The 19,079-nt window shown below is 36.9% G+C and overlaps 1 protein-coding gene and 1 long non-coding RNA gene across 2 annotated transcripts in view; one reads left to right on the top strand and one right to left on the bottom strand.

Moving 5' to 3' along the window:
- LOC309480123 overlaps window positions 1–19,079 on the bottom strand; it is a 390,541-nt gene that overhangs the window by 118,991 nt on the left and 252,471 nt on the right. The window lies entirely within an intron of this gene.
- The window catches only part of oprl1 (opiate receptor-like 1), a 38,945-nt gene that overhangs the window by 886 nt on the left and 18,980 nt on the right, over window positions 1–19,079 (top strand). Inside the window, exon 2 of the mRNA XM_082144504.1 lies at window positions 733–946. Coding sequence (XP_082000630.1) covers window positions 741–946 — 206 coding nt within the window. The 5' untranslated portion in view covers window positions 733–740. The remainder of the gene's footprint in view (window positions 1–732; window positions 947–19,079) is intronic.

Genomic DNA, 19,079 nt, shown 5'->3' with positions numbered 1-19,079 from the left:
ATTTTAAAACTATATTGCTGAACTGCATATTTTTGTTTACATTTACAGTACATGCATTTATTCTTATTTTAATCAAATTTAATCAAAAAGCGAGTTACAAAAGAGAAACAAAAGCAATTATTCAAAGAGCCAACAATATTCGTACAATGCTAGGCTTATTATACGGCTAGATTAGGAAGCAAGTTTTTTGTTAAATAAATAATGAAAGATTATGTATTTATTTTTTACTTTTTACCACAAAAATAAGAAAATTAATTTTAATTCACAAACTGAAAACATGTGCATCATGTGTAATCACGTCACTAGATACTTCAAGTCTGGGTGAATTAGATTTTTTTAACAACTTAGTAGATCTGGACAAAAAATAAGCATCACATCCTTAACCTGTTTATGTAAGATTAACCAAGCTAAAATCAGTAGAATAACAGTCTCTCTGTATGTCTGTTTTCATGTGAGATAGACAGTATGGAGACTTTGACTCAGCATTTTTGTGTTGTTGTTTTTGTTGTGTGTGTGTGTGTGTGTGTGTGTGTGTGTGTGTGTGTGTGTGTGTGTGTGTGTGTGTGTGTGTGTGTGCATTGCAATAGCTGCACTCATGGAGTACTCAACTGATTCCTCTGGCTTTGCTGACCCCAGACACTTCCATCTGTACAACGAGTCCCTGTTTTGACTCAGCATTTTTGTGTTGTTGTTTTTGTTGTGTATGTGTGTGTGTGTGTGTGTGTGCAATAGCTGCTCTCATGGAGTACTCAAATGATTCCACCGGCTTTGCTGACCCCAGACACTTCCATCTGTATGAGTCCCTGTTCCAGAACAACTTCAGCTCCTTCAACGGGACTGACAGCTTCTTCCCAAGGGGCTTCAAGATCACTATAGTAGTGGTCTACATGTTCGTCTGCGTGGTGGGGCTGGTTGGAAACTGCCTGGTCATGTACGTCATTATCAGGTAAGCTGACAGGTCAAACAGGATATAACTGTATAATAAAAGAGGAATTGTAATCTGTGGTTTTGGCAATGCAGTGCACCAATAGTACATCGCTCTGTCATGGATGTTTATTTGAGACCCATAAGGAAAAACCTCTGCATCCTGACAGCAGATCACTGGGTCATGACCTTCAGCACAGTGACTGAAGGGTTTATTTACAGGAGTGAACAATTCAGTATCCAAAGTAGCCATTGAAAGTGATCTTTTCTTTTCTTTTCTTTTCTTTTCTTTTCTTTTCTTTTCTTTTCTTTTCTTTTCTTTTCTTTTCTTTTCTTTTCTTTTCTTTTCAGCACTTCCTATTTGACTGGGAAACCTGATTGGAAAGTCATCATTTGACTGTTCATCGAAAAAGAAAAATTCTGTCCAAACTTATATGACTTTGTTTATTCTGCTGAACACAAAAGAAGAAGAATGTCTCAGTATATTTATGTTGGTCCATATAATAAAAGTCAACAACATTGGACCCCATTTACTTTCATTGTACGGACAAAAACAGTTGAAACATTCTTTAAAATATCTTCTTTTGGCATGAGGGTGAATACATTTTTTGCCGAACAATTCTTTAAAGCAATTGAGAGAAGGCAAACCACATTTAACATCCACTGTATACAGCTGAGACTCCCAATGTACAATCATTTGACCCAGCAGGCTTTGATCTCTATCGACAGGTCTTTGGGCCTAGAGATATGAAATGAATTTTCACCCTCCATCCTCAGTCATTCTGTTTGTTTACACGCTTTCTCTCAATTACTTCTTTTCATCCCCTCATCCCCATCCTCTCTCCATTCCTATGTTGTATTACAAAATGCAAGTGCTTTGGTTCTGGGGTTTTATGAGTGTAGCTACAATGGTGGGTCAAAAATCTATATCTTACTAACCATTGCACTTTTCCCTCTCTCTTTCCCCAAATCATTGTTTTCTTGTTTACCCTATTTTCTCATTTCATGGACCATCTGGAAGTGCCAAGTGTTGCATCAATTCTTCACAATTTATCACACTTCCTTTTTTATACCGTAGATGCCATAAACTAGCCTCTTAGCAATTGTTTAATGACTGGTTCATCATCTAGTTGTACGCCAATATCATTTCAGAATGATAATCCAATCATTATTATGGGAACCAACATACTGTAAGCTAAATAGACAGAATATGGACATATCTACCCACAATCCTTTGGATTTCATAGCAAGGTCACATATGTAGCCAATTTAATTCCATTTGGTTTCAGACAACTGGGCTGCGTCCAAAACCGAAGGCAGCTGTCTTGCTGCTTCTATGCTCAGACAGTCAGTGCATTAACAGGCGGTGCTTGTATGAAGACACCTTTTAAGAAATCTGGTTTCAGTCTGTTTCAGTCTGGTTTCATTCTTTCCAGGGTACCATGCAGTCACGTCTAATGATCTAAAACATATTCAAATGAGCTAAATCATTATTCCAAAAGTAGATAATCACAAGCTGAAAAGAAAATCCAAAATTAGAATTCTGTCATTGTTTACTCACTATCATGTCGTTCCAAATCTGTATGACTTACTTTCTTTTGTGGAAATTACAAGAAGATATTTTGAGAAATGTCTGAATGTTTTTTATTTTTTTATTATTATTTTTATTTTTTAAATTTATTTAGTTACCAACTTTCTTCAAAATATATTATTTTGAATATACATTTTTTGTATTTTTTCAGTAAATGATGACGAGTAAATTATGACATAATTTTCATTTTTAGGTGAACTATCCCTTTAAGCGTCATTTTGGTTTCGGATACAGACATGAACAGAACTGTACATCTGATTGTCTCTGGTTATCCTGTAATGATGTTGTATCATGGTGCATAGTGATGTATCAGTGACTAATCATCGGGCAGCCTCAGTTTCCTGTTCTGTGCTGAGTCTTTAGGCCATCACCCACTCAGACCCAGCTCACCCACCTTCTCCATCTGCCAGTATGCGTGGAGGCCACAAATGTGTTTACTGTTCCTCCCTCACTGAAGGAAAGTGTATGATTATGAGTCTGATGTATCACTGCTTTTGCTTGGATGAGTGCCGTTGATGATTTCAGCTGTGAAGTTTGTGGCATGTTCTCTTTGTTCTCTCTCTTACACTCTCTGTACACTGTTGTATTGTTTTATCTACCTCTTATGTTCTGTTGTGTGAATCAATCATGTTTTTGTGTGTAGGAATGAGGATGTAAGCGGTTTTCTTCTGCATTGCTGTTCTTTCCCACTTTAAGATAAAAGCGTTCCTGCTAGATCAGCGTTTCACCAATCTCACCCATTCAGAAGCATCGACCCAGTGGCGGGATAAACTGTATATGCATCATTCTAATCACTTTGTCTTGTGCTGGTCTAAATGCTGAGTGGATCCACTTTCTAAATGCAGTTGTTCCTGGAAGACCTTTAATGGTTGAGCGATTTCCATGAGTTTCATCTCTGTTGTCTTGGTTGTCTGATGACATTGACTAGTGTTAGTGTCTCTTCACAGTTAAAACAGATTGAAGTCTCAGATGTTTGACCGTTTTTGACTGTTGAGGAAGTTAATTGATGGCTGGTAATTTCATTAATGCCATGGTGTAAGGGATGATGACATTTATATGAACTTTAACCTGTTATCTTGTCCATCCACCCATTCATCTGTCCGCCCATCTTATCTGTTTGTCTGACTGGCTGTCCGTCCATCTGTCCGTCCGTCCGTCCTTCCGTCCGTCCAACCAACCATCCATCCATCCACCCATCCAACCATCCATCCACCCATCCATCCATCCATCCATCCATCCATCCATCCATCCATCCATCCATCCATCCATCCATCCATCCATCCATCCATCCATCCATCCATCCATCCATCCATCCATCCATCCATCCATCCATCCATCCATCCATCCATCCATCTGTAGGTTGTCTGTCCCATCTGTTCATACATCTGTCTGTCTGTCTGTCTGCCCACCCATCCATTTATCCATCCATCCATTGTCTGTCTATTTGAGCGTTTACATTCATCCATTTTTATTGTCCATCTATCCATCCATGGGTTGTCTATCTATTTGTATGCATCCGTCCACTCATCTGTCCATCCATTCATCTATCCGTCCATCTATGCATCCATATATATCCTGTCTATCCTTGCACATCCATCAATTTGTCTATCTGTCCATCTCTCTGTTCATTCATCCATCCTTCCATGCATCAGTCTATCTATCCATCCGTTTGTTTATCAATCCATCCATGGGTTTGTATGTCTATCCATGCACATCCTTGCATACTGTACTTCTGTCTGTCTGCTTGTCCATCTGTCTGCCCATCCATTCTTCTTCTAAGAACTCCCTGGATGAGCTTTGAGGTAAAAGATGTGTTTATGGGCATTGGGAGAGAATTCTCTTCCAGTTGACTCAGCTGAGGCCTGTCAGATCGATACCAGAGCTGTAATGAATTCATCCTCTCTCACTGGACTGAAGAGAGTACATTACAAGGAGGAATGAATATGAAGCTGCATAACAGCTTTAGCACTGCCTTGCCATGCCCTAAATTCAGCCTAAATGCTGTTTGGCTTTAGTAATACTAGCTGATGCCAATTCATCCTGAGCATTAGAGGTTTTTGATGTGGGGTCTTTTGTGGTTTACTTGCCGTTTTTCCTGTGTAAAATAATTTTAATATAATTAAATCACTTTATGACTGGCCTCCATTTACTATAAGATGCAGCTCCACCAAAGGCTTGATTAATTTGATCTCACATCCAATGGTAATGTTTTTTGTTTGTTTGTCTAGTTTGTGCAGATTTCAGGTTGAATGCATAGTACAGTCATTTGATGGTTTCAGACATGGCGTATGTCTCGTCTATGATTTTATTTGTTTATTCATTGGTGCATGGTCAATGTGCCAGTGACTCTTCGGTGACTCATGCCAGTGACTGTCTGACTTCATTGGCTCATTATATATCAGTATATATATATATATATATATATATATATATATATATATATTTTTTTTTTTGTGTTGTTAACCCCTTACCCTTATTAAAAATGATACAATGAAATGATTACTAGCAAATTAGCAGGGCTTGCAAAATCACTAGATAGTAGAAGGCATATTAGAGATCATCGATTGTGACTGATTATAACTTAATAGTTATAAACTTAATAAATGAGCATTTTGTGTATAATCAGGCCCACAGAGGGAAAAATGAAAAGGTCTTTTACTCTATGCTTGGGAATTTAGACAGTAGCTGACTGTAGGTATTCAATAAATGGCTTTTCTGTGAGATTTAAAATGGTTTTCTTTTTTGACATCCCTGAATGGAGTGCATGCTCACATTACAACATGTGTGGTCTGCAATCTTAACTAAAACATTAAACCACCAAAGATTTCAAAAGAATCCCATGAGCTGGTGTCAGTTTTGAAAGTCATGGCACATTTATTAAGCCCTTTTTTCATGCAGATGTGCCATTTTAATATGATGTTAATCTACATTAAAGATAGATAATCTACATTAAAGATAGTTCAGGGAATTATTTTAAAACCTGACTTGAGAGGCCATCAGTGCCACTACATCAGAGAATTTCTGTCAGTTGAATTTGGCAGAATATTCTGAACGTCAATTTGTTCTTAGTATATCCAAGGCCTGGCAGGATAATAATGTAACAATGTTTGCACTTGACAAAGTAGTGGGTCTTGAAGGGATATTAACCCCAACATTTTTATTCTGTCATCATTTACTCAGCCCCATGTTGTTCTAAACATGTATTGATTGTTCTGTGAAAATACAAAAGGAGAAATTTTGAACAATGTACTTGTTTTCCATTAGTAATAGAATGGGTACAGGAGTTTTCAAGATTCAGATAAGATGCAATGACACAAAGTATTACAAATGTAGTCCAATATATATCTGATCAAAAGCATTCCAATGTTTGGTGTCAGTACGATAAAAATAAAATAAAATAAATAAATTAAAATTAATTAAAATTAAAACTAATACTTTTATTCAGCAAGGATGAATTAAATTGAACCAACTGACAGTAAACACTTTTGAATTGTTATAAAAAATGTTAAATAAATGATGTTCTTTTGAACTTCCTTTTCATCAAAACACAAAAAAAAAAACAAAAAAAAAAACATCCACAAAAACATTAAGCAACTGTTTTCAACATTGATAGTAATGTGAAATGGTTCTTGAGCAGCAAATCATCATATTATAATGATTTCTAAGGGATCATGTGACACTGAAGACAGGAGTAATGATGCTGAAAATTCAGCTTTGCATCACAGGAATAAATTACATTTTAAAATAGAAAATGTCTTGGGTTACTTGACTGTAACCCTGTTCCCTGAAAAAGCAGGAACGAGATGCTGTGTGAACAGCGATATGGGAAAAACATTTTTGTTTGACCAGTTGTGAGCATGTGTGGCAAACACACCAAACATTTGGCTTAAATAACCTCTGATGATGAGGTCATCGGAATGCACGTGTCAGAGGCTATAAATAGACGTGTGACAGGCGCGCTCATCAGGTCATTTTGTCTGAAGAACGTCCTGAACACACCCCCAGTGCGGCAATGAAGCGCAGCATCTCGTTCTCGCTTTTTCAGTGGACAGGGTGACAGTCAAGTAACCCGAGACGTTCCCTTTCAAAAGCTACATGCAATGCTGCACGAACAGCGCTATGGGAACGAGAATTCCAACTCTGCCGCACTGGAAGTGTCTGGACCCCTCAAGGTTGTGTAGTGCATGCGCACAAACACAAGAAGGGCCTCAGACAGGGCTTGTGATGTCGACTCATGGACTCAAGTGAGCCTGGAGTAACATGAACATCCAAACTATAGAATCTAATACATGTGTGTGGAAAGGACCAGCCTGCTGCATCACATACTTGCTGCAAGGGGTGCGGCACCTCTTGCTAAAGCCCTGCAACTTCCCTGGTAGAATGAGCCCCAACGCCTAGAGGCAAAGCTTCAAAGTGTCTCATAGGCTAGAGCAATAGCATCCCTCACCCAATGCGACAGTTTGCTTTGTGTCCCTCACCCAATGCGACAGTTAGCCAGGGGCAATGTCTAAGCAGGATGGCGAAACCGACAGAGCTTGCAAATCCCCAATCCTCTTTAGTGACGGGATAGACATAAGGAAAACCATCTTTTAAGTTAGAAGTTTGACCGAGGCTGTCTCTAGGGGTTGTTGACTAGCCCCTCAAGGACCACAGCTAAATCCCATGAGGTAACTTTCACTCTGACTGGTGGTCTCAGTCATGAAAGTAGTCATTCACAGTCTGAGAGTAGCAGGACATGTGCCTACAGAAACTCCAGCATTGAAACAATCTGGCAGTGGACTGGGTCTGCATGATAGTACACCACCTTTCACTTAAGGGCGTACATTCTTCTAGTGGAGGGAGACCTAGCACTCAGAATGGTCTCTATTACATCCGCTGAAAGTCCAACATCTCTTAGCAGGCCTCCCTCAGGGGCCAAACATGAAGATTCCATAACTCGGGCCGGGGATGGAATATCATCTCTCCTATTCGGTATCGCCCACGGAGAGCCATCGATGAGAGATATTATTTCTGAGAACCAGACTCTGGTCGGCCAATGAGGTGCTCTCAGCACTAGGCATGACCGGGGGGCTGGAGGAGTCAGCAAGAAGTACAGGGGACATTCCGCTGTTTCTTGTGAAGCAAAGAGTTCCACCTCTGCCTCGTAGAAATCTTTCCCAGATCTGAATGACTACATCGGAATGGAGCTTCCAATCCCTGTGTGTGACCTCCTGTCTGGACAATAGATCTGCTCATGCATGCTTCTGGGAATGTAAATCACCGTGAGGGACAGGAACTTATCCTGAGGCCAAAGCAGAACCTGCTGTGCTAGTTTGTTCAAACTGCGCGAACGCAGTCTGCCCTGGCCATTTGTATAAGCGACAACTGCAGTGTTGTCCACCAGAATTTCTATATGAAAATAGGAGTCCTTGAGGTCGATTGTGACAATCCAATCTTTGTGTTGAATTTGAAACACAATAATTTTGACTGTCAACATTTTGAACTTGAATGTTCTGAGAGATTGGTTCAAACTGCGAAGGTCTAGAATTGAACGCAACCCTGTATAACCTTGACTGTCTGTCTGGGAGGGGAACATGTTCTATGGCCCCTTTGTCCAGCAGAGTTTGCAGTTCTACTATCAGCAAGTGTGCCTGTTCCGGTTTCATGGTAGTGGAGACCACGGCGTTGAAACATAGAGGACGGTGCGCAAACTGTATTCTGTAGCCTTTTCCTACAGTTATCAAAACCCAAGAACATATGTTTGGCAGTAGTTTCAACGCTGCCACCTTCTCCAAAAGGGGCACCAATTTCGAGGCAACATCTGGTGACGTAATGTCTTGTGCACAACGTCTTGTTGGGTGAATGTTAAATATCCCGTGTCCTGGGACACGGCAGGAAGCAGCCGAATATTTAACATTGCTCTGGAAACCGCTTCCCCCGAAACACCGGAGGTGTATGAATGCATGAATGTTGTTCTGCATGGCTTGGTGGGGAGTGCTTACATATTAAGTGATGATGAGTGTCTCTTCCAACTGGGGCATCATTGTATAACCATGTGCCCTTGCACCCACGATAGTCAAATATGCTGACGTCGAGGGCACAAACACACGTGAGGAAGGTGAGAGACCGCCACTGAGGCCCCTCCCCTGGCCACCGGAAATAAATTTGCTCTTACTTTGAGCACTTGCTCTTTCTCCTGTGGCCAGTCTAGCTGTAATCTGGCCACTGCATGAGTGTACACCTTGAGTAACTCCATGTGCTTCATCATCGCGGGAGGAGTGCTCGGAGGTGGCATTCTCAAAGTCCATCTCCAGATGGCTATTTTGCCATTTAATTCTTCAGAACTAAATGCAGTCAAAAACCAGCCAGACAAGATATTAATACAAGCATCTAACTTTTCAAGGGATATTTCACCGCTGGAAAGATGAATGTGTATTTAAATTGGGTCATTTATGTAGTAGAAATGTGAAATAATTTTAGAAGTTGGTGCCTTCTAGACTTAGAAAAGCCAGAAAATAAGCTTAATGCTAATCGGTGAAGTATCCCTTTCAGATTAGATGCATATTAAATAATTCCTCAGAGTTAAATATAGCAAAAATGTCAAAATGTTAAACAGGTTTAGAACATGAGGGTGAGTAAATGACGAAAGCATACTCATTTTTGGTTGAACTATGTTTCACTCTAATCCAGTGTAAGCTGTTCAAGCAGAGCACACAGCAGCTGATATCACATTCCTCTGCGATCTCTGCCCTGGCCTTTACTGCTCCAGTGATGCTATAGAGCCTAAACACCTCTCTGTCATTGAGGTCATCACTTTGTTTTCTAAATGCTCAAAAACACATTCATGCACAAATGCCTGCCCCTCTTAAGTAGAGCAGTGCTATACTTGAAGATCTATAAACCTCACCTTACTCCAAATGCACAGGTTACCTGGGAAATTCGCCATTGAATAGTAAATCCTTCGACACAGAGACCTGAAAAACCCTTCCATGAGCCCCCAGCAGAAGGTATAGATGTAATTAATTTAAAAAAAAGAAATGCTTCAGAGCACCTTATGATAGTCTTTGTGCAAACAAAGTGCTGTATAAATGATATTTAATTTAATTAAACATTTTATCTTTTCTCTGTCTACAATCACCTCATTGTCTTTGTCTTAATTAGAGGCACAGGTTGACAAAGATTTCCAACCTCTTAATTAAGATATAAAAGAGACTTTCTTTTCTGTCTGGGGTCACTTTATCATCAGGCAGATGCTTTTATCTGAACTCTCTCTACGTGCCTTTCAATACAAGGTGGACGGGCATTACAATTGGCATTATTAGTTTTGCTTGATTGCTTCTTGGTGTATTGCAAAAAATAAAAGGCACATATGAGCAAGTGCATTGTTGCATTTGAATCGTGAGCTCCTCTGCGCAACAATTCATTAGCTGTGATCAAAGCTAAAAAGGAACGTCGGAATTGCTTGTGGCGCATAATACTATCTCAGATCAAACGGAGTATTCAGCCTAAATGTTTCAATCATGTCTCTTGAATAAAACAATATCCTTTGAGATCTGAGATTTTGAAGGCAGACACTTATTTAGGTCTTTGGCTTTGTCATGTTCCCCAGATCATCAGAAATAAAGCTGTTTGCTTGATGTTGAACATTTAGAAGAATCTATTATGACTCTGAAAGTTTTAACGGTTATGTTCACCCTATTGGAAACACTTTAACCTAATGACCAAGCTCTGGAAAGTTATTTTGCCAAAAAAAGGCATGTCACTTAACATCTGCTCAGTCGCTGAATCATCCTTAGGCTGAACTTAGGAGACTGAACAGACAGAACAAACTGTGGGCAAAGAGGCACATCACATGAGGGTAGATGACAGCACCATGACTCTTAACAGAAGGGAATGAAAGGGCTAGTTGCGTGACTAAGAGATTTATGTTTTTGGCCTTGAATTAATTAATTAATCATTACATTTTTTTTATTTTTTTTATTACTCAGTCTGATCAGAATCTGGTCATACTGTATTGCTTATTGTGTGGGGCTTTTTGACTCTAACCCCTTTATGCACAACAATATCCAAAGGCTTTCCAGTTGTTTTTGATTTACTGGATAAGGATGCATATTTAAAAAAAATTGTACTTGTGATCTGTAACCAATAAATGTAAATATATATATATATATATATATTTATTTATTTATTTATTTATTTATTTATTTATTTATTTATTTATTTATTTATTTATTTATTTATTTATTTACTTACTTACCAGATCTAGAAATCGCTTTAGAAATTCAATTTAAAGGTTTTCCCTTATAACCTGATTTTCCAAGACCATAGGAGTCCTGGTTCTTTAAAGGCTATTTTAAAGTTGTAATTTGAATTATTCAACCCCCATTGCAAATCAAGTTTATTGGCAAAATGTACAGACTTTCAGCTGTTTGCATTAAAATCAGACAAAAGTAATTGAAATACTTCAACACAAAGTTCAAGTGGTTTCCCCAAATTCAACTGAAAATGCAACTTTTAATTACTTCTGGAGTCTCGAAATTATTTAAACCCCTAAATAGAATCCCTCACAACAGCACAAATCTGTGAAAACAGGTGTTGTCTCAAGCATATCTGATGCAACTAATCAAGGGCTTAATTAGTTGCACCAGGTTTGCTTGAGCGAGATAACCTAAACTGGCTTCATTTATTGTCATGTTTGACTGCATGTTATAGAAATATTGCTATGTCAAAAAATAAAAAAATAAATAAATAAAATAAAAAAAGGCCCAAAAAGTTAAGAGAAGATACCATCGCCCTTCAAAAACAAGGACCAGGATACAAAAAAGTAGTGAAGGCACTAATTATTCCTTGCAACACCGTTGGAGGAATAGTTCACAAGTTCAAAGTTAAAGGAACAGTGGTCACACCTGGATGGGGCAGAAAAAGGAAGATATCAACGGCTGCATCCAGATTTCTGAGAAGGCAGGTTCAGAAAAACCCTCAAGTCACTGCAAAAGGCCTGCAGTAAGATTTGGTGGCAACAGGCAAGTATTAAATGCATGCGGTTTCCATGCCAGAATTTCAAGATGTACAGCACTACTTACCCAAAAGCACAAGAAAAGTGCTCAAAATCATATAAATAAGCCACAGAAGTTTAAGGTTTCTGTTCTGTGGAGCAATGAAACAAAACTGGAACTTTTTGGGCCTACGGATCAGCTGAAGGAAGAAGAATGAAGCATATGTTAAAAAGGACACTCTACAGTTAAGCATGGTGGTGGTTGGTGATGCTCTGGGGCTGCTTTGCATCCTCTGGCACTAGAAACTTGCAGTGTGCGGAAGGCAAGATGGATTCATTGAAGTATTAGGAAATCCTAGGAGAAAACGTCATGCCATCAGTGAGGAAGCTGAAGCTTGGGCGTCATTGGACCTTCCAACAGGACAATGATCCCAAGCAAACCTCAAATTCCACCAAGGCTTGGTTGCAGAAGAAGTCCTGGAAGAATCTACAGTGGCCATCACAGTCACCTGACTTGAACCCCATAGAAAATATCTGGTGGATCATAGAAAATATCACAAACCCAATAATATTACTGAACGGGAGGCCTTTGCTCATGAGGAATGGGCTAAAATTCCCTAGAAACGCTGTCTGGTTATACGTCTCATTTGCAGCAGGTCATAACAGCAAAATTATGTTCTACGAAGTACTAAAGATACTTGCCATGAGGGGGTTTAATAATTTGGAGACTGTCTGTAAATTTACCCAATAAACCTGATTTGCAATGGGGGATAATCATTTGGATTACAACTATCTATCTATCTATATATATATATATACACATACAGTGGGGAGAACAAGTATTTGATACACTGCCGATTTTGCTGGTTTTCCCACTTACAAAGCATGTAGAAGTCTGTAATTTCTATCATAGGTACTCTTCAACTGTGAGTGATGGAATCTAAAACAAAAATTCAGAAAATCACTTTGTATGATTTTTAAGTAATTAATTTGCATTTTATTGCATGACATAAGTATTTGATACATCAGAAAAGCAGAACTTAATATCTGGTACAGAAACCTTTGTTTGCAATTACAGAGATCATACGTTTCCTGTAGTATATATATATATATATATACACACACACATACACACATACACACACACACATGCATATATATATATATATATATATATATATATATATATATATATATATATATATATAGTACAGTCCAAAAGTTTGGACACATTACTATTTTTAATGTTTTTGAAAGAGGTTTCTTCTGCTCATCAAGCCTGCATTTATTTGATAAAAAATACAGGAAAAAAAGATTAATATTGTGATATATTATTACAATTTAAAATAATTGGTTTTCAATATATTATACTTTCAATTATCATTTATTTCTGTGATGCAAAGCTGAATTTTCAGGATCATTACTCCAGTCTATCACATGATCATTCTAATATGATGATTCATTATCAAAGTTGGAAATAGTTCTGCTGCTTAATATTTTTTCATAACCTGTGATACTTTTTTAGGATACTTTGATGAATAAAAAGTAAAAAAAGAAAATGAAAAAGAAAAAAAAAGAAGCAAATGTTTTAGAAATATAAATATTTTGTAACAACAATATACACTACTGGTCAGTAATTTGGGGTCAGTAATTTTTTTCTTTCTTTTTTTGAAATAAATCAATACTTTTATTCAGCAAGGATGTGTTAAATTGATAAAAAGTGATAGTAAAGAAGATTTATATTATTAGAAAATATATCTTTTTTTTTTTTTGAATGAATGCAGTTCTTTTTAACCTTTTATTCATCAAATATATTAGGCAGCAGAACTGTTTCCAACACTCATAATAAATCAGAATATTAGAATGATTTCTAAAGGATCATGTGATAGACTGGATGTCACATGTGACACTGAATACTGGAGTAATGATCCTGAAAATTCAGCTTTGCATCACAGAAATAAATGATAATTTAAAGTATAATAAATTGAAAACCAATTATTTTAAATTGTAATAATATATCACAATATTATACATTTTTTTCTGTATTTTTGATCAAATAAATGCAGGCTTGATGAGCAGAACATTAAAAATAGTAATGTGTCCAAACTTTTGGACTGTACTAATATACACACACACACACACACACACACACACACACACACACACACACACACACACACACACACACACACACACACACACACACACACACACACACACACACACACACACACACACACACACATACATATATATGATTAGATAGTGGAAATGTTGTGCAAGAGCATTTTTTGAGCTCAAACGAACTAAACACTTGACTAAACAAAAGTGAATAAGTGATCCAGTGTTTACAGAGAATGCAACACATTAATGCAGAGGGACTGTCAAACCCCACTAGCATCAACTAATTCAAATTCCAATTTCATAAAGTAAAAAAATAAAATAAAATAAAACCAGGAAGGAATATTTTATAACATAGCTGCACAGTTACAATTGCTTTAATTTACAGCCCATCATCTATTTTATTGTCATCTGCACCTAAATGGCTCTGGCACTGAGCTGATGCCCTATTGGAAAACCAATTCTGTTTTTATTACAATAACAATGTACACTGTGAAATATTTGAATCCAGTGTGCCTGCAGACCCTCTGTCACGTGTCAGTGCTTGTTTGGACTTTCAGTTTGTGTTTTGATTTGTTCCTTTTTTCCTTTGTTCTTTTCCCACCACTCCTTCGTTTCCATAGTTACTGTCATTATCAGTTGAGTAAAGTTGTCACCTGTTTAGTCATCATGGTCATCTGTATCACATGTGTTCTGCTAATCAGTGTAATATGTGTTTGTTCTGTGTTAAATCCGTCTGTTCTGTCAGTCTTGGTCCGATGTCCATTACATTTAGTGTGTGTTGCTACCCGTTCTGCTGTCCTGTGTTTAATTACATTAAACCTTCGTTTTGGAAAATATATCCTGGTCTCCGTCTGCCTTCCTGTAACCACCCGTGACACCCTCATTGTAACACAAACATGTAGAGCCCCAAGTATTATAGAGTACTTCATGTGTTTCTAATTCTGGATTGTTTGGATGAAGGTCCAGTAGCCCTGATGATATCCACTGCATCTCTCAAGCTATTCTGCCTTAGATAGCAATTTAAGATGACTACAGTTTGGTTTGGCCACTGGTATTTTTTTTTCCAATGGTGGTTATTGCGTGCGTAAACTCTCACATACAGGTGTGTGAGTTGATAATGCAGACCATTTGGCAAAAATGCAAAAGCAGTCAGACACGAACATTTTAATGTGCTTGGCAGACAAAGTTGTGATTCCCAGCAGCTTCTTGCCAAATGAGAGAAATTGTGCAATCATGCTCTTGCTCTGTTTAGATGTGTAAAGCATTAATTATGTACAGGCAGGGGCTAATTCAATTCACTTCCCTTTCCAGGCTGTTTGTTTTTGAAGTCACTGGATGTGTTGTGCCTGTAATAAAGATGCCACAGGTTTACAGCTTGTGTACAGTCTCTGGATAATTGTTCTGAAATCTCAGTCAATATGTATTTACAGGAGTGACTCTCACTTTACATGAACAGGGTACACTAGGTTATGAAAGTCTTTTTATTGCGTTTTTTATTTTATTTTTTTTTATCAAATTATCACTAAAAGGAGGCGCTACACCTTCACAAAATCACTCTAGATTTTTTATAAACTGTTTGTTTTCACATTTATTTATTTATTATTACAACCTCATTAAGAACAATTTGGAACATTTCTTAATACAGTTTATTAAAACCCTGTTTTGTGCGTAATTTTTCTTTTAAAATAAATTAATACTTTTATTCTGCAAGGATGCCTTAAAATTGATAATTTATAATGTTACAAAAGATTTCAGTGTCAAATAAATGCTGTTCTTTTGAACTTTCTACTTGTCTAATAATCCTGAATAAATGGATCAGGAATAAAATACATAAACAAAAAATGCAAAAATAATTAATTAATAAAAAATATTACCGTTTTTAAAATGTAATACCATTTTAAAACATTACAGACCCTAAACGTTTGAATGTTAGTTTATATTTAAAACTTCCTGTGTATCATGCTTGATTAATTTTAGAATAGATAATAGTTTATCCAGTTAGTAGGATTTATGCGTCTAATGATTTGTTATAATATGTTTGTTTTTTTTACACTTGGAGATTTAATTACTCCAAGTTACAATGGTATGCAATTAATTTGAAAGAATTTTGAACTTTAACATCTTAATAATCAAATTGTTGCTAATGTGTATTTTGTGATGACTACAAAACAAGACTTTTGCTAGAACATTGAGAGCATAATTTTTGCACAAAAACAAAACAAAAACATCTGAATAATTTATAGATTGTGTTTTTTTCGTTGAGCTTTAAGATGTTGTCATTTTACTGAAATAAATAAATAAATTGTGCTGCATTCTCAACAATACTGATTGATTTTTGAAAGCTGAAGAGTTTGTTTTTATGCTTGTTTGATTTTTGCTCACATAGTTTTAATTGAGTTGTTTGTAGTCTCTCCGTTCTCTTGTCTTTTTCTATGCATAGTAATCCTCTCAGGGTCTGCTGGGTATTATCTGGACCACTGGCAGAGACTGGGACAAAAGGAATGTTGTTTTTGATTATACTCAATCAAAGCAGAAGCTACTGTATGCACAAGCTGTGATGGGCTTCACCAGCATGACACAAAATGTGTTAGATGGCACAGCAAATGTCTGAAGCCACCAGGCTTTTGATTAGACATTTACACATCGACTAAACTATAGGATCAGCTCAGTAACAGAAACATCAGTTACTAACTATTTTGTCATTAAAGTTTAATAATTAGGCCTAAAACGTTTTTGTGACAACATTTGCCCTGACTGCTTTGTTGAAAGTGGACATTGTGAAGTGAGCACTAGATTTGTCCAGCCCAGTGCCAAAGCATCCATTTGGCAGAGGCATTTGTTTGATTTTAAAATTGATGTTTACTTTGACTATATGTTTTTTTTTCTTTCTTTTTTTCTCACTGCGTATTTTTGTCGTCCATATAGTTATAATGATTGTCAGTACTCTAATGCTGTCAGTCAAGCAATTTGTTTTGCTTATAGTTTTGGCGAAACGTTATCTGAGCTGCCAGTCATTTTGTGAATTCTAACTCTCTTTCTCCAGTTCATTTAGTCTGTATTAAGATGATTAATGTGGTCTTTGAGGACTGTCCCTCACCTTGCCTGATTTATGATCAGAATTTCTGTGTGTGTGTGTGTGTGTGTGTGTGTGTGTGTGTGTGTGTGTGTGTGTGTGTGTGTGTGTGTGTGTGTGTGTGTGTGTGTGTGTGTGTGTGTGTGTGTATATAACTTTGTTGCATGCTCTGTGTGTTTTGGATCATTATCATGTTGAAAAATACTTGGCTACATTGTGTTCAGCAGGATTCCCAGGTATTTTATTTTTTATTAAATTTTTTTCAAAGTGCCAGCAACTTTGTAGATCCTTCCAACACCTGGGTTCCCAATACCATTATCTGTCCCCTACCATGCTTAATGGCGCCACACATGCATTTGGTATTAAAACACTCCACATACCATAACCATCCAATCCTAGGTTGTTATATTTTGACTGCAAAACACGGCTCCAATCTTCCACACTCCTGTCCTTATGTTCTTTGGTAAATGCAAGTTTTTTGTTTGTTTTTTTTTGTGTTTTTTTTAGAAGATAAAACTAATAAATGGTTTCTTTACTGGTACACAGCCTCTCAGTCCAGCCTGTTGTAGCCATTGGCTTACAGTTCAAGATGAAATTGTCTCATCCAGTCTTTAGAAGCTGTTTTGAGGTGGCCCTACCAGATGATTTTCATCCTTTTGTCAAAATGCTCACTAGTCTTTCTACCAGCCACAGCGCTTTACATTTGCATGGTAGTGGTCTCATGATGATTTGAAACAATTCTGTAGAAATTGTGACAATTAACATCCAGCATATGAGCAATAACCAAAACCGATTGACCAGATTTAGCCATTTCAGCAATGTCCTCCTTGGTTGCAGAGGACAGCTTCTTCCATTTGGCCATTTTCACTAAAACCCACAAAATAACATCCAATAATGTAGATAATACCCTCCACATAGTAATTTATTGAATAATAGGCTGGGAATAATGAGTGCAAGATTGGTATGACCACTTTGACAAAAATGACGTCCACACAGTTTTTGTATGTTTCATTGCGTCGTGACAAATGATAAAATTGAAACGTGGAACACACATTGGTTTTACACTCCCGGCACAACTTCACAGCATGCATACAAAATATTTAATACATTTTTAATCAAATGTGTGAAGAAAGTGTGAAGAAACCAATGTTCCTGTTTTTGAAAGAACAGTATGCTCACCATGGCTGCATTCATTTAAAAATACAGGGAAAAAAACATTCAAACATTTATTTGTTACTCAGTGTATACTTTTTTATTACATGCTAAGGATAATGTTAAACAATTGTTTATTTCTTTCCCTCAATACATGACCTCACAAAACTCTGTGTACCCACTGATTTGTGTGTATAGTGTGTTCTTTTTCAATTCCTCATCCTCTGAAGCATCTCTTAATGTCCGACTCACAATGCTGAGCCGCTATATTTCTGTGGAAGTTTAGTAATACAAATTGGCAAAGGCACATTCAATCATTTTCTAAAGCTGCCCTTGTAAATTTTCCTCATAAAACTATCCGTACAGCTTCTGAAAGGACCAATTACTTGAACGGTTGATCGCTTTTGGTTGTGAATAGGACAGTCATCATTATTCTATAGGATGAACAAATATATAATTATACTGAAGTACATCGACATGATCACTTCTTCAACAGGAGATTTGTTTCTCTCATTGCTGGAGTTCATGTGGAACGAGTAGCATTTGATGCAATGCAACACTAAATAAAAATATATTTTCTCTTTTACACAATGTTTGATATTACAGATATTGTGAAAAATAGTTGTATCTAGAAATATATATATATATATATAATATTTTTTTTTATTTTTTTTATATAGATTTTGTCTTGGATGTTGACCATTCAAACAAGTCATCCATCATTCATGAAACAAGCTGTCTTTTGGCTCTGAGAAGGAACAACAGTAAAATTTGTTATCACTCCCAAATGCTAGGTTACACACTAACTTCATCATTCAGATCACACCGTGACATTTATGTCATGTTTACACATCACAGACACATTGACAGCCATAACTATGATTAATGACATACAACGCAGTCACCATATGGCTTATGGACTTTACCTACTTTTATTACAAAATTACAGTTGTTTGGTGTTCAGAAAGAGCAGTTTGCACAGATTTATTAGAGAAAATATTTGTTGAGGTTTAAGTAAGAAACACATATGTTTTGGAGCTTTTAGTCCGTGTGTGTTTGATTTGAGATTATCTGGTGTATGACCATGATGTAGTGTGCATCAACAAAAGGCACTTTGTAAGCAAATTTAAACACATATATGGGCTCTTTAAAGTCCAGTAGACTTTTGTTTATTGTATAGCACAACCATTTTTGCTTACTATTGTTGCCTATTTGGGAGTTATAACTATGTTAGCCTGTAC

The sequence above is a fragment of the Leuciscus leuciscus genome (assembly GCF_965113295.1).
Source record: "Leuciscus leuciscus genome assembly, chromosome: 18".
Classification (NCBI taxonomy): Eukaryota; Metazoa; Chordata; class Actinopteri; order Cypriniformes; family Leuciscidae; genus Leuciscus; species Leuciscus leuciscus.
The sequence above is the reverse complement of the archived record's forward strand: the minus strand, read 5'-3'. Positions and strand labels throughout refer to the sequence as shown.